The sequence below is a fragment of the Cylas formicarius genome, unplaced genomic scaffold (assembly GCF_029955315.1).
Source record: "Cylas formicarius isolate icCylForm1 unplaced genomic scaffold, icCylForm1.1 PGA_scaffold_6__28_contigs__length_40554024, whole genome shotgun sequence".
Classification (NCBI taxonomy): domain Eukaryota; kingdom Metazoa; phylum Arthropoda; class Insecta; order Coleoptera; family Brentidae; genus Cylas; species Cylas formicarius.
The window spans coordinates 23,562,634-23,586,389 of record NW_026844347.1 but is presented as its reverse complement, the minus strand read 5'-3'; the positions used below and the strand labels follow the sequence as shown (position 1 = coordinate 23,586,389).

Sequence of the window (23,756 nt, the reverse complement as noted above, 5' to 3'; positions counted from 1 at the left end):
GCTACTGATTTCTGAGCATTTTCGTAGAATACAATTCTTATACTGAATTTTAGTGGTTTTAGAGAAATGTAAATTACTTTCTATATTTGTGTGTGCTGGTGTTCACCCGGGTGTTTTTCCGTTCGTTGTCGGCTAAGTTTCGCTAGAATTTCTTCTGTCATCTTCAGAAGCTGCTAAACACAAAAATGGTGAAAAGTACAAAGAAAAACAATTAATTCTACTTACCTAATTACAATTATCAATTTGCATTTGGCGCAATGCCATGTGCCCTATTGATGTATATCTGGAGGTTAGCATCCATGGAGATTACCAAAGGATGGAAATACCACATATTCTACGTGAGCGGAATAATATATTTTCGGACAGTCGGACAGCCACTTTAGTGCTCCTTCAAAATGCAAGAAAGTGTAAAAAAAACCTAGTTAATCTATAGAATGGATCTTTCGGGCAATGTATAAAATTATTTTTTATTCAAATGCCTACTTACGCATTTCATGAAATACCTATTATGAATTTTTTAGAATGTCTATGTAATGATACGTGTGGGGTCAGCGTCGGCTTTGCAAGTAGATCGCTATTAATGTATGAAGTGCTTTGATACAAAAAAACGGAATTAGAACTAATGAAAATTGAGATCGTCTTTGCAGGTGAATATGTTACAAGTCAAATCCGATGTCCGAACAAACTAGTCTATTGTAACCCAAATAGGCTTAGATATTTCTTAAAGGAAGAGAACAAATACTAACCAAAACGAACCAAATATCTCTTCTTATCGTGTACCCATTTGTCCTCGACAAAAATAATTTTTGGTTAGTTTTGGTGAACATTTGCTGTATAAGATGTATTCTTGTCAATAAAATTAGCGAAAAAGTCTTAAGTTTGTTTTTCCTTTGCGTCAAGTCAAACATATAATGTTTTCATATGAAATACAGTGGAAGGAAAAATCGGAGTATCAAAATTCGGATAATTTTGTTTGCCTATCCGTTTGCGTATTTGACCTAAAGTCGACCCTGTTTTAGCATCGTCTAAATAAATTATATCAATTAATCGTAATCTCCAGTATAAAAAGTTCCTCGAAAAATTGTCGAGATGACTTGCATAGCGTGACGGTGCAATCGGCGGTTGACCTTTGGATTTCCTTACCGTTACATAATCGTTGTTTGGACAATGATTAAAACAATATTATATATTTTCATCGTCATTTCCATGTTCAACACTAGAGTTAGAACAAGGCATGCGCTCTCAAAATTTTTCTGGACTTCATTCAAATATAAGGTTGTTCGGAAAGTTATTTCGTTTTTTCCCGTCAGAGGACTTAATTACGTTTTTTCGAAACCAACTTCACACTTAAGCCGCATAACCATTATATGTCTTGAGAGCTGATATTGCAAGGCTTGTGTGTGAAAAAGTTCTATTAATTCTGCGCAGTAGTTTTTGGTTGGTGCCCCTTTAAATATGGAGAGCAATAAGCAGCATTTTCGTCATATTTTACTTTTTTACTTCAGAAACGGTAAAAATGCTGTCCAAGCGAGAAAAAAATTGACGGATGTGTATGGAGAAGGCGTGTTAATAGTACGCCAGTGCCAGAACTGGTTTGCAAAATTTCGATCCGGCAATTTTGATGTCGAAGATGCACCACGGTCTGGAAGGCCGGTCGAAGCTGACAAAGATGCGATAAAGGCATTAGTTGATGCAAATCGGCGAATAACCATACGAGAGATCGGTGAGAGATTAAATTTGTCGAATTCGACTGTTTATGGCCATTTGAAAGGCATGGGCTTAACCTCGAAGCTCGATGTGTGGGTGCCCCATGTCCTTACGGAGCGAAATTTGTGTCGTCGCGTTGACGTGTGTGATTCGCTTCTCAAACGTCAAGAAAATGATCCATTTTTGAAGCGGATTATTACTGGGGACGAAAAATGGGTTGTATACAATAATGTTAAACGCAAGAGGTCATGGAGCAGAAAAAATGAACCGGCTCAAAGCGTGTCAAAAGCCAACATTTACCAAAAAAAGGTGATGCTCTCCGTTTGGTGGGATGTCAAAGGAATCGTTTTTTTTGAGCTTTTGCCGGACAATACAACGATTAATTCAGAAGTCTATTGTCATCAACTGGACAAATTGAATGATTCACTTAAAGAGAAGAGGCCCGAATTAATCAACAGGAAGGGTGTAGTGTTCCACCAGGATAATGCGAGACCTCACACAAGTTTGGTCACTCGCCAAAAACTTTTACAGCTTGAATGGGACGTACTGCAACATCCACCATATTCTCCAGATCTGGCGCCTTCCGACTACTATTTGTTCCGGTCCCTGCAAAATTTTTTGGATGGCAAAACCTTTACCTCAAATGAAGATGTCATAAACCACCTGAACCAGTTTTTTGCCAGCAAGGACCAAAACTTTTAAGAGAGGGGAATTATGTTACTGCCAGAAAGATGGCAAAAGGTGTTGGACCAGAATGGCCAATATATAATTTAATAAAATATTTATTCATTATACGAAAACTGTCTTTCATGTTCCCCAAAAAAAAAACGAAATGACTTTCCGAACAACCCAATAGATTATGTTCTCTACAAATAATAAAATTAAATAATATATGCAAAAAGAGAGATAATCGTTCGACTATATTTTAATAAATTTAAAATAGAAATTAATTTTTAATATATTCGATTAGTTCATAAATATTTATGAAACCAAGTGTAAAAAACAATTTATGCAAAGATCAAAGAAAAAAAAAGCAAAAAATAAAAGAAGTCTTCTAATTGCATCTTTCATTAGAAAAAACATTAAAAAAAATTTTTAATCCCACCTTTCATTCAAGTTCTATATATTTCAATATTTTTGTTGATTTTACTACTCCTGCAGACAAGAAAAGAAAAGGAGGGAGCGTTCAACCAGGCGCTATTTTCAGGCTTCTGAAGAGCTAGCTGATATAGCTTCATCAATGGATTCCTTGGAATAATTTAAAATTCGTTCAAAACTAGCGTGGGATAATATCTGGTTCCTATTAATATCAATTTTATTGAAATTTGACAAAGCGCCTAATATAAGCCGTAAAATCTCATTCGTATATTTCATTTTAATAATGCTGTAGTAACAACATACGGTTGAATCAAAAAGTAGTTAGAAAAGCTAGCACATAAGTACCTAAGACATGGTACTGAATGTTTTGTCTTCTTTTCTAGTACCAGGAAAATTTCAAATTCAAAAACACTAAGTCCTCACCAATAAGCAGAAGATTACATTTTAAAAGTTTGGGAATGTCTGTCTTGTATTTCTCTGGTAATGGTTCAAGTTACCGGACTCATTTGTCATTTTTACTCAACATTTATGGTTCAATATGAAGGAATCCCATATAAGAAGACTTAAATTATGTTTTTCCAAATCGGCAATCAAGAGACACGGTTTAATTAACAAAGAAACTAAAAATTATGAATTAAGAACTAACAACTACCAACTGGGAAGTAATAACTGCCAACTAAGAACTTACGGCATTAGTTAATTTTTGGTATAAGAACTCATAACACGTACATACTAGGTGTCCCACGACATGACTGCCAAAGCTTTTCAAGTTAAAAATGTCAAATGAACCCGAAACGCTTTTCTAACTGAGCTACAAGCATTTGACATTTTCAAGACTATTTAAAAAGAAACCGCTTTATTGAATTAGTTGCTCCAGTATTATTAAAAAGTCTAGTTGGATGTGAATCTTATGTGTTGCGACAGTAACGGTCAATTAAATTAATTTGGCGTGTTTATTTTCGCGTGTTGCATTAAAATTGTCTTCAATGTACAATGTTTACTTTTTCGAATGAAGAATACGCCTACATTCACTGTCTTTCTGGAACGTAGGCCGGATGAGAGTAGCGAGAACTTTACACAATTTCGGTTTGTATCCGTACCACATCTTATCTTACAGGCTTTAAAACCTGCCGACTACGCTTCAAGACTTGAATTTAGTCGCTGGATATTAAGAAATCAAAGGGTAATAATATTTAGTTATGAAGTCTCGTTCACCCGAAGCGGTAACAATAACACCAGGAATTCACATTGTTGGGCACTTGAAAAGTAAATATTTGGTGTAGCATTATTGAAAATGATCTTCCAATCTGGACGATGTGGATTCAGCGCAATTGCGTACCAATTCACATTGGTCAATAAGTAACATAATTTCATAATCAAAATTATAGAAACCGGTGGATGGGAGAAATTCAGCAATTCCTTGGCCAGCAAGGTCAACTGACCTTCCGTTAGATTACTTTAAAGAAAGTATTGAAAACAGAGAACAACTGGTAGCTAGAATTACGGATGGCTCAGAAACTATTCCTGCTGTTCCTGAGACGATTAGCAGAGCTACCATTTCAACTCTAAGAAGAGCTACACTATGAATACAGCAACTGGGTGGACATTTCAAACAACTAATTCAATAAAATGAAATATAAATATAAAAAAATAATAAAATTATAAATAAAGGGGTTCCTTTTAAATGGTCTTTAAAATTCTTGTAACCCTAGCAACACGCTCCCAAGCTATGGCAATCATATCGTGGGACACCCTGTATATGACTTCGACATTTAACATTAACGGTATTTTCTATGATCTCACTGCTAATCTGGAAAGTCGCTGTTTATTATATGTCGAAATTGGCTTGTTTTCGCGGTTAGCGATCACAATTTTCTTAAATTCTTAAATTAAATATAAGTATCTAAGTAAATTCGCTCCAAGTCTGATATAGCGTTTATCGTTATACTTTGAAACATTGTATCAAATGTAACAAACAAAATATTTAAGTGCACGAGGGGAATATAGTAGCTAAACAATATTTTAACAAACTAGTAAAACTTTAGTACAAATTAGAAAAAAATTAAAATACGTGGATTTGTTTTGTTTATTGGGAAATTGATTCCCATTTTTTTTTATTCATAGAGATCAATGAACATAACTAATGTTTATTTCACCCGTTTACATGGAAGGAAGCATCTTATTCAATTTTTTCTTGATATTGGTGGATGCCTTACAATTTGATTTTTCTGTTTGGTATATCGGTGAGTATTGTTAGTTCTTCTAGACAATTTATAAAATATTCAATTTTTTAGTGAACTGAAATGTTATTTTTGCTTCGTGGATTGCAATTTTCGTTTTCTTTTCTTCATTGGTTTTTATATTTAATTTAAAAATATCATTCTAAATGTGAGATAGTTAATTTATAAACTTATGCAAATGTTCGTTGAATTGAACTGAGGTGGCTTTTACTTCATGGAAATCCATTTATCAAAATAAATAAGAACTAAAAGTTCAGATTTTCACGAAATTATTTATTATGACATGACAATTCTTTCGACAACACCGTGTCTTTATCAAATGTTTGACGTTTCATAAAGACACGGTCTTGTCGAAACAATTATCATGTCATAATATATAATTTCGTGAAAATTTGAACTTTTAGTTCTTATTTATTTTGACAAATGTTCGTTGCCGGTTTTACTCTTTATATATTTGATTTATATATTGCAACCTATTCATAAGATTTAACTGAAAGACTAACTAGACTGAACTGAAAGATTAAACATTCAAAAAAATAAAACAATTTTTAACTTTTTTTCAACTTCTACGCATCCGAAAGCATTTTATATACATTTGCAAATGAAATCGGTAATTTTTGTTTAACAATATACAAACTAGATCCTCATTATTACGAAGTTCAAGGCATTTCGTTACGATGTAAACAGCTCCCATGTACAAGTACGTATACACTTCCTTATCTGTAAAACATTTTTTACCCAGTAACACAAAGAACAACGAGGTCCACGACTTGTTCAAGTCAGTAGCGGCACGAGTTGTCTACTGAAACTTATCTACAAAATAATAAACGATATGCTTTCTTAAAAAAAATATTTCGCAATTTTTCGGAATTTCTGCACGTTTCGTTTAACTTTGATTCTAACGATTTGACATATTTTGCACTGTTTCCAGAAATTTTTCAATTTTCATTTCATTTCTCGCAACTTTTTGGAATTACAACCTTGTAATATATTTATTTTTCATAATGTCGAAGTCAAAGCAAATACGCCAACATTATTGAATTTCTGGATAAAGACTCTGATTAATTTGATGTTTTGATGGACAATTTACTTACTACACCCGGAAAATGTTCTATTTTAATTTAATAACTTAATTAAAATAGAATTTATAATAATTTAACACTTAAAGAAGTGGAACGAAATGAAACAAATAATTTTAAGTCTTAATTCTAAAATCTTGTAATAAAATTACAAGATCAGGTAATTTTTTGTTTTTGAATAAAAACTTATTTATTTGGAAAAAAATATATTAAAAACAGAGCTTTAAGAACGATTTTTTTTTAAATTTCCTGACAATGGAAGGACTATTGGTGTGCACCGTACATAAAAAATCGTATTTAAAGAAATTGATAGAGTTGCTCAGAACAGAAATTAATTTAGATGTTCTTCATAAATTTGTCTCTGTATGTCAGAAATCGAAATTTGAAAACCCTGCTTAATAATTATAACAAACTGCGACTATTCTGTAGCCTAACCAAAGTCTGTTTCTGTTTCGGTCAAGTAGCACAAGAAAATGTCTGTCATTGACTTTTACTGTCCATGCATATTTCTTTACGTAAGTTTTACGCAGATTGCAGAAATTTTTCAAAACTTCCGCTGTTCAACTTGTACGTAACCTTGCAGAAAAAGTGTACCTACAACGAGTAAAAATTATTCTTTCCGTAATTCCTTCGTCTTCAGCATGGGCGCAAACATTTTCGTTTTGGCGGAAACGCCGGGTCCACAACCATTAATTCGTATACTTATTAAATAATATAGTATCCCTACTGCGATAAAAAGTGATGCGTCTCAGGTGAATGTGACTAACCTGCACTTAACCTATTTTGTCCTATAGATTTAATCGGATCTGAACATATTTTGAGAAATTACTGCCGCATCCAAACTTATTCACGATCTGTCAGCGGCCGTGTTGCTTGTTGCATGCCGCAAGGTCATTGGTTAAAAACGAGATTTTCAATTTCACGCGTGCGCATGTTGATTGGACTTTATCAAAAAAATTTTCATAGTTGCTTCATAATTTCCTGTATTATCAAAATAGAAAGGGACTCTATATCTCTAATAGCTATTTGCATTAACTTCATAACTGTTTCCATAATTATAAAGGAATAAATAAACGTGCTTTTGCTACCCGCTTATGATCTATTAATATAAATATTTGTTCTTCAAGTGCATGGCTTGATAATGGTTTCAATGTCAGACGCCCTACGGTTACTGTCCCTCTGTTTACAAACTCCTTATCTTTTTTATATTATTTTCGTTCACAGCTCTGTAGTTTCCTACGCTACAATTTTCACACTCTTGCACCAAAATTTATTTCCATAAAGCACTGGTAAATATTTCGAATATGATTTTTGAAATGCATATGAAAAATTAGACCACAAAATAAGACAACAGCAAGGAGTATTTGTCAGAAACTGTCAGAAACTGCTACAAATGAAATAAAATTAACATGATTCTCGTCCAAATTAAGGAAGACATTTTTTTAAATAAATTATTTTAAAAAATAACGACTAAAGATTTGGGCTAATTTTTCCCAACACCAAACATCTCTTCGCTGGTTCCTTATAAAAAGAATATGATCTAATGCTGACCAAATTTTGGATATAAATAAAAAACTGTCACATTTTAAAATCCCCTATCTCGAAAACAAAGGAGTTATTGGACTTGGTTTATAAAATAAAAAGTTTCAAAAATGTCTTCAAGTGTATCAACTATTGATAGAAATTATTGCGCATACAGCGATATTTATTAAAATTATTTTGCAATAATCGAAATTCGTCGTAAAAAAATTGAACACATTCACTTAAAGGTAGCTGCATTTTGAAAGTATATTCCAACGCCTAAAAAATGTATCCCTATAACATATTATGAATAGTTTTTCAAATCGTTGCCATGCAAAAAAAACATTAGTACTTTGCCATCACCTTATACATGTAATATTAAGCTACCATATCATATTGTAATTGTTTGCACAAACTTGACGTCATTAAATTGTTGGAAAATGTAGAAACTGAGCGATTAATAAATGCTAGAATGGTTTGTTGTGCCTTTAAAGATTATTTGGGTTTTTATACTCATTTCTCGCATACAATGTTGTAACAAAAGTTATAAAGCGATTTTTATATCTTTTGGACTAACGATTAAGATTTTTTAAAAATCGAAAAAATATCATCAAGGATATCTCTCGTTTTTATTTCAAACACACACATACATACAGACAAAAACAAATTTTAAAATATTTTTTAAATTTGATAGGAGCGTATCCTAAAAACTGCGAAGAGAGAGTTTTTTCAGATCGTCATTGTAAAATAGTAACCGAATTACAAATGGAATTTCTCCTATAGGCGTATTGGTGGATAATAACTTCTATTCAAAATTAGCAATTGATGTTTATACATATTATTAATTCTCAACCAACCTAATTCACTTATTTTCGCTGATGCTTACGGAGCCCGTAAATAAATCTACAGCAAGAATTTTGAAGTTTTTGAAGTCTACACCTTGGGCGCAAGAGTTAACAAGACAAGACTCTCGCGCAGCTCCTCATTTATAATTATACGTGGTATTTTTATACAATGGGTTAAGAGCTAATATGTTTGATACCGTAGGAATAATTGTTAAAGTTTATATGAAGGGAGATAATGCAAGCATTAAGAAAGAAAACTGGACATTTTCTAAATTTCCCGCCGAGAAGATTTGCTACTCTTTGCTCTCAAGCGAACATATCCAGCTGAAAAATTGTCATTATAGTCATCTATATTTTGAAGGTTGGCTAGGATGGAAAAGTAAGTTATGATTATATTTTAAACCCGAAATTTGTACAGAAAGGTATATAGGGCAGGTTTTCTCTCTTAATAGCGACAACCACGGCATTACATAATTGTAGGCTTTCTTGTATCTGCTGTATAAGGCTTGTGTGTCGCAATCTATGGCCTTCAAATCGAGAAGAAACTAGCCGAAATTCATCAGCTTAAAATTCCTATAGCTCACTGATTTTATGACGTGAAGTAAGACGTTCAAACTAATATTGCAGAAAATTGCACAACATTCAGATTGGGAATGGAAAGATTATACTTATTAAAATAAATAACATCTAAGAAGAAAAAGTAAAACGAGTTGGCTCATCTACTAGTTGCACAAAATTATATGACTCAAAACAATGTTGAACATGACCTATAATAATAATACTGTCGAACTGCAAAATGATCTACCCATTTCGCAACATTTAATTTAGGTGGTTTTTAAACCAATCCAACCAAAAGCCTATCTCGACCAAACTCCACTGCTACAAATAAATATTCAAGTTCCCCTAGAAGAGTAAAATCTAGCAATACCAGATTTCGCTCACACACATACTATCAGCATTTGCCACTAAACTACAGAAGTGATCAAAACCGGTAGACAATCATCGTACATTATTGCATTAAACGCAATACCTACATCAGAAGGATATATTATTGGGTTGTTCGGAAAGTCATTTCGTTTTTTTTGGGGAACATGAAAGACAGTTTTCGTATAATGAATAAATATTTTATTAAATTATATATTGGCCATTCTGGTCCAACACCTTTTGCCATCTTTCTGGCAGTAACATAATTCCCCTCTCATAAAAGTTTTGGTCCTTGCTGGCAAAAAACTGGTTCAGGTGGTTTTTGACATCTTCATTTGAGGTAAAGGTTTTGCCATCCAAAAAATTTTGCAGGGACCGGAACAAATAGTAGTCGGAAGGCGCCAGATCTGGAGAATATGGTGGATGTTGCAGTACGTCCCATTCAAGCTGTAAAAGTTTTTGGCGAGTGACCAAACTTGTGTGAGGTCTCGCATTATCCTGGTGGAACACTACACCCTTCCTGTTGATTAATTCGGGCCTCTTCTCTTCAAGTGAATCATTCAATTTGTCCAGTTGATGACAATAGACTTCTGAATTAATCGTTGTATTGTCCGGCAAAAGCTAAAAAAAAAACGATTCCTTTGACATCCCACCAAACGGAGAGCATCACCTTTTTTTGGTGAATGTTGGCTTTTGACACGCTTTGAGCCGGTTCATCTTTTCTGCTCCATGACCTCTTGCGTTTAACATTGTTGTATACAACCCATTTTTCTCCCCAGTAATAATCCGCTTCAAAAATGGATCATTTTCTTGACGTTTGAGAAGCGAATCACACACGTCAACGCGACGACACAAATTTCGCTCCGTAAGGACATGGGGCACCCACACATCGAGCTTCGAGGTTAAGCCCATGCCTTTCAAATGGCCATAAACAGTCGAATTCGACAAATTTAATCTCTCACCGATCTCTCGTGTGGTTATTCGCCGATTTGCATCAACTAATGCCTTTATCGCATCTTTGTCAGCTTCGACCGGCCTTCCAGACCGTGGTGCATCTTCGACATCAAAATTGCCGGATCGAAATTTTGCAAACCAGTTCTGGCACTGGCTTACTGTTAACACGCCTTCTCCATACACATCCGTCAATTTTTTTCTCGCTTGGACAGCATTTTTACCTTTTCTGAAGTAAAAAAGTAAAATATGACGAAAATGCTGCTTATTGCTCTGCATATTTAAAAGGGCACCAACCAAAAACTACTGCGTAGAATTAATAGAACTTTTTCACACACAAGCATTGCAATATCAGCTCTCAAGACATATAATGGTTATGCGGCTTAAGTGTGAAGTTGGTTTCGAAAAAACGTAATTAAGTCCTCTGACGGGAAAAAACGAAATGACTTTCCGAACAACCTTATAATTTATTTTAATACTATTCAATTAACTCTAAATTAATAAAAAGTTACGCACTTTCAAGTGAAACTGAGGAACGAAATCCAAAACAGGCACATTTGTTTCACTTTCTCACAAGCAGCACACGCATAACCGACATCGAACGCCGAGGCGTTGACTGTGTCCTTGACCTTGCCATCACAATGTTGTTTTCATGAGCTGTTAATTTTTGACAAAAGGTCAGTCGTTAAATTCGGACGAACTCAATTAACTGCCTCTGGCATGTGTGTGTTCTGTCACTTCATCCGACAATAGTTATTAACAATATATCCGCGGCGGGAATTTAACGGTTTTAAAAATTTTCGATTTGGTTAGGAGTCAAAGTAGTTTAGTAGGGAAAATGTGATGAGAAACTTGAGGTTTAGTGGGGTAGAAATAAAAAGAGAGACAATAAGCGTTGATTGGAAGAGAATCCTGATTTTGCAGGAAAGTGAATTAGAGAGAATGTAACAGAAGAAGGGAAATACATAGAAGTTTTAGATGCAGGTGGGCAGGGCTGACACTTGGGATGGATGAAAGCAATGTGCAAGGGAATATAAGAACAGCTTGAACGAGAAGTAGGAAATAAAAAAGAGCACAAGAAAACAAATACTTTCGTGATCAGTGTTTTTGTATAATTATTATTATTATTGTTGCTTTAATTGCTTTGTAATATTATTTATAGGCTTGGTGTGCAAATTGGAATGTAAATCCCGTTGGGAAAATAAAATTTACTTAATATGAGTTAATAAAATAATGTAAAATATTTGATCCAAGCCCAGGAAATATGGAAACGCTCTCGAGAGTTTTAATTAATCAGTCAGAAAATCCGTTTCATTCATAGATTGCATTAAGTAAACCAACGGACCATGTGCCATCAGGTATTTAAGTAGATGGCTAAGTTTCTTACAACATCGTGGGCAAATAAAAAGGGTATAAAGAAGAAAAAACATTTTAGAAAACCAGTGTTAAGGTGGCTAAGTGTTGGAAGGAAGAAAAATATATTTGGATGTCTGATTTATTATTTTTCAGAAAGCCTTCTAAAGAATGTTATAATAAAAATAGTCTAAGTACAGGTGACTATATCTCTAAAATAAGTTTGAATACAAAAGTCGTTTCCAGTAAAATGATGTTTTAATTTTTTTGTATTAATTCAATTGTCACATTATATGCAGGGTGGTTAAATAAAGTTATATTTTTTTAAAGGAAACACTCTATATTTTAATACATTTTTAAATACCAATTTAGAAGGCAAATTTAAGGATACGTATGTAATTATCCATATATCGGTCCCAAATGCACCGTTATTAGCGAATATCTTAGAGATTCAGGTTGTGGAAAGTTGAAAATGTTTTTGTTACTTTTAAAACATTAGCGAATATCTTAGAGATTCAGGTTGTGGAAAGTTGAAAATGTTTTTGTTACTTTTAAAACATTTTTCTGCGTAACATATTTTAAAAAATAGTACTTTTTCGCAGACAATATTTAAAGTTGAAATATTTTTATCAAAAAAAATGTTTCGCGAAGTGTTACTTTTCTCAATTTTTTAAATCAAAACACATACAGTTTTTACATTTTCGGATAGCCCTTTAAAAGACGAATCCAATGATATATATATATATATATATATATATATATATATATATATATATATATATATATATATATATATATATATATATATATATATATATGAATATTGATCTGCGATGCACTGTTTTGAGTTTATTGACGATTTTTATCAATTCCCAGGCAATTTTACCGCAATAACCTTAATTCTGAAAGCATCTCTAATCTTTTTTGTATAAAATTGCTGTATCGATAATCATTTATTTAAAATCCTGTAAAAATTATACCGTTTTTCAAAAATAAAATTAATTATTAATTTTCCACATTGAATAATGCACATGATTTATAGCATTTAATTTTCAATTGGTCGCATTTCCCGAATTTGTGGTTGTAGTTTTAAAATGTCCACGTTATTATTTTTGTATACTATCTCTTTTAAAAGTGCCCGGAGTCCAGTATCGTTAAATCAGGGCTTCTTAGAAACGCTTTCGGAATGAAACCAGAATGGTAAGAAATTTAATTATTGAGGGAATTGATAAAAATCCGATATCCGATTCGTCTATTAAAGGAATATTGTCTAAGAAAAACTATGATTTTCTACGATTATTACGCAAAAAAATGTCTTAAAAATTAATATGCAACGTAACAAAAACCTTTCCAAGATAATCTGAATCCTGAAGATATTCACTAATAACGGTGCATTAGAGACCGATGAATAGAAGTTGTATACCTCCTTGAATTATAGAGTGTTCCCCTGTATGTAATATAGTGATAAGTGAAATGATACAAAAAAATTAAACATCATTTTACTAGAAACAACTTTTTTATTCAAACTTTTTTTTTAGTAACACTCATAGATTTCGTATAGGTATATGCCCCTCTTAAATCGGCCACCATCTACAATGTCATATGCTGCTTTTTACAAAACTTCTGGATTCCTCCTCAATCAAGTTTCAGTCAAGCTCTGAAGAAGCCAACATGATGATTGCCGAAACGTCAGCAATTTCGACTCAGCAAAAACCGACGCAGGAGGAATCCAGAAGTTTTGTAAGAAGCATTACAGTAGCCTGTGGAAGTTTCTTTGAAAAATTAATGTCATATGCCATTTCTTATACTAAAAAAATATTAAAATAAACTAATGAGTTAAAACCCATGGCTTATATAAGAGGCGTTTGCTGAAGATTCTTTATCTCTTTCAACTTCTTTTCTGTAACAGTATTTCACTTTTTTAGTTTAAATTCCAAATATAATGAAATTCAACCTTACCCCATTCACTTTCAAAAATTCTATATTAACTAAGCTATGACTTAACTAAAATAACTTTTATAGGTGCCGCAGTATCAACGTTTGATTTCAATCTTATATACGCAATTCAAAAAATCTGATTTTATATTTACTAATTTAAGAGTTGAAAAAATTGAGCCCAATGGATTGTGAGCTAGAGCTTTGGTAAACAACTGACCAAAAAGTTTTGGAATTTTTTTGCAAAAATGGATAATTTTTTTGTCGTACTTACCGTTTCATCTTGCATAGTTTTCCAGAATGTATATTTTTGACCCATATATTTTCCATTGATTATTTGTTTCTGTTGTATACCCATCCTTTTAGAAAAAGCAACAATTTTCATATATTTGGTGCAAATATGAAATTATCAGCTTCAGACCATTCGCATTCAAAGTTTATTGATTTAATCAGGAACTTAAAATTTATGAGTGACGTCAAGTGCGAATTTAACAATAAACTATATAAGTATGTTTACCTTGGTCGAAAACGTATTTGCATTAATGCTGATTTGATTTTGCGTCGAATCCAAATCAGAAAATTGCCTCACAAATTGTCGCGAAGGTTGAGACTAATTGATGATGCGAGTCTCTGGGTTCCTGAGTCACGTGCCAAGGCTTCCCGAATTGACGATTACTGATGATAGATAGGATGCGTAATACGATATAGCGACTTAAGACCGAGTTTCTTTGCTTAGTTGAATTCATTTCACTGAGATTTTTTAATTTGAATTTAAATAAAATTATGAAAAATAGTCTAAAAAACTTTGCAATATATGGAAAAAAAGATGATTCATAAAGTCAGTTGTGGTACGGCGGAAAAATTGAACAAGCGGATTGAAATCGTCAAAAATTTCAAATTCAATGACAAGGAATATTTAACGAATAAAACGTGTTTAGAATTTAATTTTAACTAGATACTCCGAATAGTGAGCTTAGTTTAGTTTATGTAAACACTTTACGAATGAAAACATCTGCATGTTGGTATATTACATATATTCTGAGATAGACCTTAATGAAAAGAAATGAACCATCATGAAGTATTTAAAGAATGTTTATTAATCTCGGAGAATATGCATTCCAAAAAAGTTTATACAAAATAAAAAATAATTTAAGATGCTTTCAGTCTTGAATCTTATTCTTAATCTTAGAGAACTATTTTTAAAATATTTCCTGTCGTCCTACTTCGTGTGTATACTTTTTAAACTAGTTAACAGTTCGAGTATAGTATATTATGCAACAAGTGCGGTAAACGCCACGCAGCGTAGCGATTGTTTAATAAATGAGTGACTTAAAAAGTTTACCGAACGTGTTGCATACTATACTTTTTCTACGACCGTTAGTTTTTGGGTACATTTTCACCAAACAACACGAATACATTCACTGACATGGCCGTCAGAATTGACAAACGTCAAATTCAAGGCGTGGGAAATATCTCTGAAATCATCCGATTGCTCCCAAATCCGTGCGGTAAAATTCGAGAAATGCCTGAAGTGGCTCGAATCCGTGGTAAAGTGACGTTTCCCGCACACTAGATCGGTAGGTAATTAGATATTTCACAGACGGGAGTAGAAAAAAAATATAATTATTTTGGAGGAATGAGCCCCACCAACCAAATATTCAAAATTTAATAATATTTATAATTAATATAAATTAATACAATATCTGTACGTTGGTTTAATTAGATCTTTGTTATCGTGAATCGACTTTCCAAGCAATTACCATCTGACCAATCTATACCAGACTTTAAATAGGGTCAATGACGAGTACTTTGTGTCAACATGTCGGACGGCTCCTGTTACCTCTCATTCTTCTTAGAGCTCCCAACAATCCACCTAGTTTGCAAGAGAGTTGATAAAATGTAGTTCACGACCAAATTCGAAATGTTCCCCTTTGGGAGTGGAAATAAGAAGCTCTAGAGATTTAAGCAGAGAAACCCGTATGCAGGCGAACAAAACATCCAGAATTGCAGGATACCGGAGAGATATAATTTAAAAGAACAAGTACATGGCCACTGAGAGCTAATATGCTGCAACAGTGCTAAACATGTACCGTAGAAACAAGGGCAGAAAACAAAGAGATCAGAAATGAGACCATAAGAACTCCAAGGAAGGATTAGATTACTATTTTGTCATGTAGATAAAATGAATGAGAACAGAAGGGGAAAATAGGTCAAAGACATTAAACCAAACGCAAAACACCTCGTGGCCGAGCTCTTAGATGGTCTGAAAGCTAGACTGGAAACTATGCAAGAAAGTAAAGAGATAGTAAACCAAATCATAAGAACCTGTTGATGTATGAATACAAATACATACATACAAAAGTTTACTGTTTTGCATGTTCCTGCTAGTTACCTCATCATCACTTCGAAAAACGCGAGGATACCTGAATGCACCACCGTCAAGACAAGATCATACGGTCACACATTTATTTTATATTAACGATCTGAAGCTTTAGGTCACAAGTCAGAGAGACGTCCAATAGTCTCTTACGGTAGTTCGAGAGTACACAACAGCAGTGGCCATGTTGAGGGGGAGGAGGAGGTGAACAACTTCCCATCGATATAATGATTTAGGGTATCACATTATTACTTAGGACGCTGCTGCAGCATAAACTAAACGCCACTTTTGCCGTTCGCTCGTAACGATGTTAAGCTGGCAAAATACACGCAGGTTTAAAGATTACCTGACTTAAACGTTTTGTGCCATTTCATTCGAAATCAGGTGACTTATGCCCACCCCGATATATTTTGGAATTCGTTTTTACCAACTAGGTAGCAAATACAGGTCGATGGGCCAAATATTGTATTACTATATAAGGGAGCCAACTCAATGTTCATCACATTGATCATATCCACATCCTCAGAATCTAACCATAAAAAGGATATTAGTGTTCTAGGAGGGTGATATACTGACTAAAGTGAGGAAGATTTTAGTATTCCAAAATTTACCCCACCAACTAGTAACAAAACCATCAGGACTAAACCAGTATAAGCAATTCATCACAACATGAAACTAAGGAAATTAAGGTCCTATTGTAACCAAATTTGCTTTACATGTTGCGAGCTATGCCATTTACAGTGTAGATAAAAATGTCACCGTGCAGGTGACAGGCCATATTTGGTGGAGAATGCAACAGCGGATTCGTTCTCACTTTTCTATATTAAAACAGTTTAAGAATTTATGTTTAATTTTTTCCAAAGTGCACGAATAATACGATGTACTTCCTAGAAAATGGCCGCGGTTTATCCAAACGAATCGCCCGCGGTTCCGCCAATGGAATTTCTTTAACTGCAGACACGGTTTATATGATAGGAGTCTCGTCGAACTCAACTATCGTTGGTAAACCTCGGTCGACCTTGTCGGTATTATTGTAAGGTCGCGTTAAAATGCTAAAAATTCGCATACGCGCCAGCGAAAGATCTCCCAAACAAAACGTATGTTTTCAGATGAGGTTGAACTTGAAAACAGCGAGTCGCCGTTTTTTGTTTTGTACTTGAAAAATGTGTATTTTTTCTCATTTATTTTTAGACGTTGATAATTTGACGCGGTTAATAAATTATCTCACATTTGGACATTTTTATCGATGATGCCGATACGATTAGGTGTAGTTACTTTGAGAACAGGTACCTGATCGAATGCTTGATTAGTTTTTGAGGAAAGTAAATAAAACAACTAAGTGGATTTTTTGGTGACAAAAAAATCGTCTAGTAAACTAACGTAAAGTCAAACTAAAGTTAGTGTAATATTAAAACACGTACGGCGCAAATGTAATGCAATTATGTAATATCTAATAATGCTGTTTGTTTTCGTTGATTTGCTGTTTCGGAATTTCCGTCGAGATGACAATATGCGAAATGAAGCGCTGATGATTATTGTTTCGTTAAAGCATTCTCGTGTCCTACCTCACACCACCATTACAGTCTTTAAAAAATCAAAAACCATAAAATATATGGGTTAAACTGTCCCAAACATAGAGCTACCAGATGTTTAATCGAAGAGATATATGGTCCCAAAGTTATGCCTACTCTTAGCACAAACTTTTACATTAACATTCATATGTTTTAAAGAATATTTGTATTTGTTGAACTTGTAAAAGCAACACAACAATTTATAATATATTTAAGTGGTTTTGATTATACCCGAAATCATGTTCTGTTCCCCACGAGAAGCTATACCTACTATAGATGCCTTTTATTTCGAAAAAATATTTGCTAGTCTAACCCCTATGACGCCTTAGATGATCAGGTTATATATAGCGTTGTTCCATTAAAAATTATATAATTTAATATAACGCACCACTAAAATTTGGATCAATTTCAAAGTTATTATTCTCGTGAACTGGTGACTCGCTTTGTGTATGTATATATCAATTTTTTAAATGGTAGCTTATATAGCTTTTCATTTCGGGAGAGAAAAAAAGAGAGAGAGACAGAGAGAGACAGAGGGAGAATATTATTTAAATTTAAGTTTTAGGCATGTACGGAGCATTTTATGGAAAACTAGTTTTCTGTGATAATTTCCGTCACAACACAACAATAGGTTTATTTTTTTAATATTTATGATTTTGTTTCAATTTTTGTTTTGTAATAAACTGTAATTGTTAGGTTTGTTATTGAATTCCGTATGTTATTTAATAAGTGAGATAAATACATGAATAAAAAACAAAAATTTTAGAAAAAAGGGTCTATGCATTTATTTAGACGAATTTTGCTGGGAATGTGGCAAATATTGAGTATTAAACCTCTCCTACCTAGTTAAGCGCTCAAAAATTTATCAAAACTTTCCAAGAAAGAGTCGTGCAGTTTTTCGAGAATTGCTGCTATTCTCGACTTTAAGAGTAGGATGTCATTGTTATAGGTTGTTAGGAGGTAGGTTCGATGCCAACTTCTTGAGTGCCAATCACACCAGATTGGTCTTCTTTAGATTTGCATTAGCGTACTCCGTTTATTCTTGCACTGTGTTTATATTTTAAGGTTCTGAAAATATGATGACTGAGTTATAGTTTTAAGTTCCCGAGGCAAATCGTAATTTGATTATGTTTTTCTTTTAAACACAGAATGATAATTATATTCCGTTATCAAAAGTAGAATTGATGGTAATTACACATTTACTTTACAGCATATTATTGAAAATGCAAAGAAAAACGTAGCTGTTACCATTTCATCTATGCTATGCATTCTGTCTTAGTCTGGCTCCTTTTTTGTATTTCCTTGACGCTCGACTGACTACAGCGGAGCAGAAAATATTTTTTATTAGCTATGTGTGCGACCACCTGTTAAGCCACATAATCGTTTCCTCTCGGCCATTTTTTATGGTAATTTTTGAACCTAAAAGGTTGCCGTGACGTTCTGTTATCTCGTGATATCTGACCTTCCCGGCTGAACGTTGGCAATAATCGAAACAAGTCGCAAAAATTTTTGCAAGGCTGCACGCGCAATTTTTAAACAGAGCTTAGTATCATCATATGATATCGTATTAACGAACTCACTTTAAACAACATTTATCTCAGCAATAAGGTTAATTTAGAATAGTTGCATAGGTGCGTGGCTAAGATATTTTGGGTGCTCAGTTGCATGGATTTTCTACTACTAAAAACAGTTACAAGTGATGTCAATGTTGATTGAGAGTGTATCGAGGTATGAAGATTGCAAACCAAAATTTTCTAGTCCCGGAGCCGATTATCGGGGTCCTAAACACTGCCCAAACATATTTCAAAACGGATTTAAAATATTTATTTAATTTAATTATTGTTGGTTGAAATGTGTTACCAGCGCGTATAATAATGCAGCTCCAGAAAATTTATCGACTTGTGCTTGCATTACGAAAGTGAAAAAGAGTCGCAAATACTTACGCAGGCACACGCATGCCGACGCAGCAGCAGGAGCAGCAGCATCAACGACCCCAACCAACGCAATCAAGAGTCTCCCGGTTTCATTCTTTCTCCGTTCCACGTTATCAATCGATACGCCCGGTCGTACTCGTGCGACGTTGCCGTCTCGATTGATTTAAAATATTCACAAACGAATTCTTCTTGTATCTGCACGCCGGATGACCGATGAATATGCCCATTGCTTATCAAAAAACTGGGAAAAGCAATAGCATTTTCTAAAGGTATCAACGAAATAAAAACTACAATCAAACTTTACCATTTGAGATATCGGTTAGTTCTCTGATAAATCGCTATGAATTTACTTCCTAAGACTCGATCGTTTTTCTAAAAACTCTGTTAGGCAAATGAGCAAATATAACACCGTACCCAAACATATTCATTTGAAAAAGGTTGATACATACTGGTTGGTCCTAAACGTGCGGTACATTTTATTTTTAAGGCAGATTGCAATTAAAAGTCTTCAATATCCACTTGGGTCAATAATGGATTGGACTATTAAAAATAAATACATATGCAAACTTTGCTGCGATGGTGGTTGACCAGCAGATCGAACGCGTTTAACAATTTCGTATTATTAAAAACGATGTGCCGAATTAACAACAGTCAGAACAAAATTTCATTTTCGTTTTTGGCTACTGAAAAATTTTGCTCTTTGCAGTTTCACTGCTATACCGGAGCAGCGAAATAATCTAAAGATAGCTTCTCTAAATGTTTTAACGGTTATAATTTGTTTTCATTTTTAATATTTAAAGAAAAAATAATATTATTATTTATAAAACTGCTAATGAAAAAAATGGAAGTTTTTGTTTCACTTAAAATCGACGAATTCAAATTGAAATTGTTTTCTTAGCGGAATGTTAGCTATGGTTAGTTTTGGTTAGTTTGATGGAGCCACATGGCAAATATGTTTAATATTTTCATTTTCAGTTATTTCTAGAAAGACCTTTTAAACATTAAAAATAATTTGAAAATTTTGAAATATTTTCTAAATTTTTTCTAAAATATGTTACTGTAGTGCTGCATAATTTGACTGAGGTAAGGGCGCGACTGTATAAACCTTTGACCTTGATCAAATATTTGCCTTTACTTGCTCCACATGAGTGATAAATACAAATGTTGAAATAACAGCGTTCTAAATTTTTGAATTTTGCATTCACATATCAAATAAGTTTGGTTGAATGATGGTTTAAGATGCAAATTTAAAAATATTTGTAGTGAATATTAATTACCAATAAACATTTACATTTAATTCACTTTCCTTGGCACGATCGTTATAAATGTGTAATAAATAACTAGTATATTTATTGTTTTATTATTTATTTATTCAAATTTGGCCATAACTACACAATGCAAAGAGTTTTAAATGACAAACACACAATTGTAAATCACAATTGCAATTATTTTAACAGAAAAATGACTCGCGTGTTTTAATACAAACAATCTGTAAATCCACGATCATTCGGAAATATCAAGGGGACTTGCTGAATAAATTTGACGAACCTTTTGCCAAGGACTGTAATATTATTTACTGGATGTTATAACCTGCCACTCCATAGATAAGTAAAATAAATTGTTAAGTATGTCGGAAACCATCAAGATTGTTTTTTTCTTCTAAAAACAACCACACTTCTTAATAGGATTTTTAATATTTTTTTCAGAAATTTTAGAAATATTCGACGGTATAAGTTGCGTACATTTCATTAAGATGGGGAATATCAATCCTATCTATAAATTCACACATTTAAGGGGTGTGTGGTGTGTCACATGTGACATGACCAATTCTTAAGTAAATTCAAAACTTCACTTCTAACAAAAACTTATTGGTTTGATTGAATAATATTTAAGCTCAAATTTTAAAAGGCAAAAAAACACCAGCGAAAAATTATTATTATGACCAGAGAGACAGTATAGTTCTCTCCATGTTGGAGTTGGAGGGGGGGTCAGATGGGACTGAAGCAGTTGAGGGTCCTGCGAGCCTCAGTACATGTCGGTTGTGTTGAGGAAGCTTCTATTCTTCCTCAATCAACTACCTACCATGAAGGTGCAGAAAATTAAGGGTACTAGGAGCTCAACTCCCCAAGAAAAAATATTTTGTATTAAAAAATCTTCCACAACACACATTAAATTAGAAGGACTAACAGATAAACAAGTAAATAAACAATCACAGAATAAATTAAGTTGTAAATTCAAAGAACTCGTCTACAGAATAAGCGTGTAGACATTTTGTTCATTGTTTTTTAAGTAAGTTATTTCCCCAATATTCAGCTGTGGGTCAACTAGGTTTGTAGACCATTGTTCTGTCAATTGACCGAAATAAATTTAGGATAGCCTTAACACTGTGCTGTGATACGCGCTTGTGTATAGGTAGCCGCAATTTTTTGCTAGAACTCGGCAAAGGTTGCAGGTCAATCGAATTAAGTAAAGCAACGACGAAGATGAATAATTCGCATACGCATCACGTAGCCCCAGCATCAGATAGTCCAAAAAAAATGGTGGTCGCGGCAACAGCGACTCTCTCCGAATCGGGTTCATGGGCCTCGTTCAAGGACAAGGCCAAGCACTCGACGCCCGAAGGAGGCGCGGCGACTCGCGCCGCATTCGAACGCGCGAACGCTAGGCGCGTGTTACGACGAACCGACATATCGAAACGAGACCGCATTCGGAGGGCACGCACCCCAACCCCCGACGCAGGGAGAGAGCGCAGCCGCCAACAACCCCAGCAGGCCGCGAAAACCCTAACCACGGATTTCACTTTCGTTTCAGCGGCCGCGGCGAATCGACGCATCACTGACCAAAGTGGTGCCTCAAGGCACGATCCTTGTGCCCGTGTTGTGCAGTTTCAGTGTCAGTCCATCCGAAGACGGTTTGGTAAACGATGATTGATGGGTTTTGGTGATGACTGGCCGTTTCACGCGGCTCGCCCCTTTTTAATGACTCTATTATCGTGGTGAACTTTCGGTGGCGCACCGAAGCGTAACTCTATTAGTGTCGTTAAGCGCAAAAAAGAAAAAAAGTTAGGTTAGAAGAACGACTGAAATTAATATTTCGTCAGCCCGTAACGAGTTTATTTTGTTATTATCCGGTGTCGGACTGTGATAAGAGCCGTGACCTTCTCACTAAAAGCTATCGCGCACTTGTTTTCGGTTCGAGTTCAGGTGCGTACCGGCCGGACTGAATTAAAATATATTTTGGGCGAGCGAAAACTTCGATTGTTCTTGTTCGACCCAAAGCAACCAGCTAATCACAATGCAAACCCCAACCATAGTGTTCAAAGGAGAAAATAAGGAGTTCCGTGTTCCTTCGGGAGCGGTCGTATCTTCGTCGACGTCGTCGCCCACGACGTCGATGAGGCCCCCGCCACCACCCCCGCCCCCGAAGGTGAAGATTGTCGACAAGTTGGAGGAGCCGTCCAGCTCCATTCCGGATTTAGGTAAGTTTTTTGGCATACGTTCTTAAACGTTTCCTGAGAAAACCGCAAACTCATTTTGTATTTTAGAGCTGGTCACCGTAAAAAAGTTGTTGGAGAAATGGGATGATCCCTAATAAATAACCTCCCTAATATATTTTAATCGGTGGATAATGTAAGCCAGTGATTTTCAACCTTTTTGTAACTGTGTCCCCCTTTAAAAAAAAATTGTTCACCCCCTTAATTTTTCTAACGATCTAATTTCATCATTAATGTTATAATTTATTTATTATATTTAAAATATGGATAAAAATAAATATTTATTATAAGAAAAAATATTTTTAAATGTATAAAAACCAAAATATTAAAACAAAATGATATTTTGGAAACATGTCCCCCTTGCAACAGTTTTGGAACAGATCGGAAACCACTGAATCTGAGCACTAAAATATAACATATGCTTTGATTTTGATCTAAATATCTCGAAATCTGCAAGAGCTATAAAGAAAAAGAGAGGAAAGTCTTACTTCAACTAAAATCTGAGTTTTGAAAACCATTTTGAGATTTATTGCATTATTTTAGCGGCCATTTCTAAAAATATTTTAATATTTTTAATGCGATCGTGGTTCGTTTTTCGGCAAATCAAGTATTCTAATCTAATTATTATGTATTAATCCCCAACGTGCCCTTCTCAGACAAATATTGAGGATCATGCTGAAATGTTCCTCAAGATGTAATTTCATTGTTATTTTTATATCGAGCAAGTT

At 34.1% G+C, this 23,756-nt stretch overlaps 1 protein-coding gene and 1 long non-coding RNA gene across 2 annotated transcripts in view; one reads left to right on the top strand and one right to left on the bottom strand.

Annotated features, from left to right (window-relative positions):
* LOC132704056 (uncharacterized) lies at nt 1–10,925 on the bottom strand. Its single transcript, XR_009619214.1, has 3 exons — nt 10,882–10,925; nt 226–388; nt 1–173 (listed from the first exon to the last, which is right to left on the bottom strand). It is a non-coding gene; the product is annotated as an uncharacterized LOC132704056 (long non-coding RNA).
* Nucleotides 10,926–22,225: 11,300 nt separating this feature from the next.
* Nucleotides 22,226–23,756, top strand: part of LOC132702981 (ecdysone-inducible protein E75) — a 168,174-nt gene continuing 166,643 nt past the window's right edge. The window contains exon 1 of the mRNA XM_060671942.1: nt 22,226–23,013. Within this exon, the coding sequence (XP_060527925.1) occupies nt 22,830–23,013 (184 nt within the window). The 5' untranslated portion in view covers nt 22,226–22,829. The remainder of the gene's footprint in view (nt 23,014–23,756) is intronic.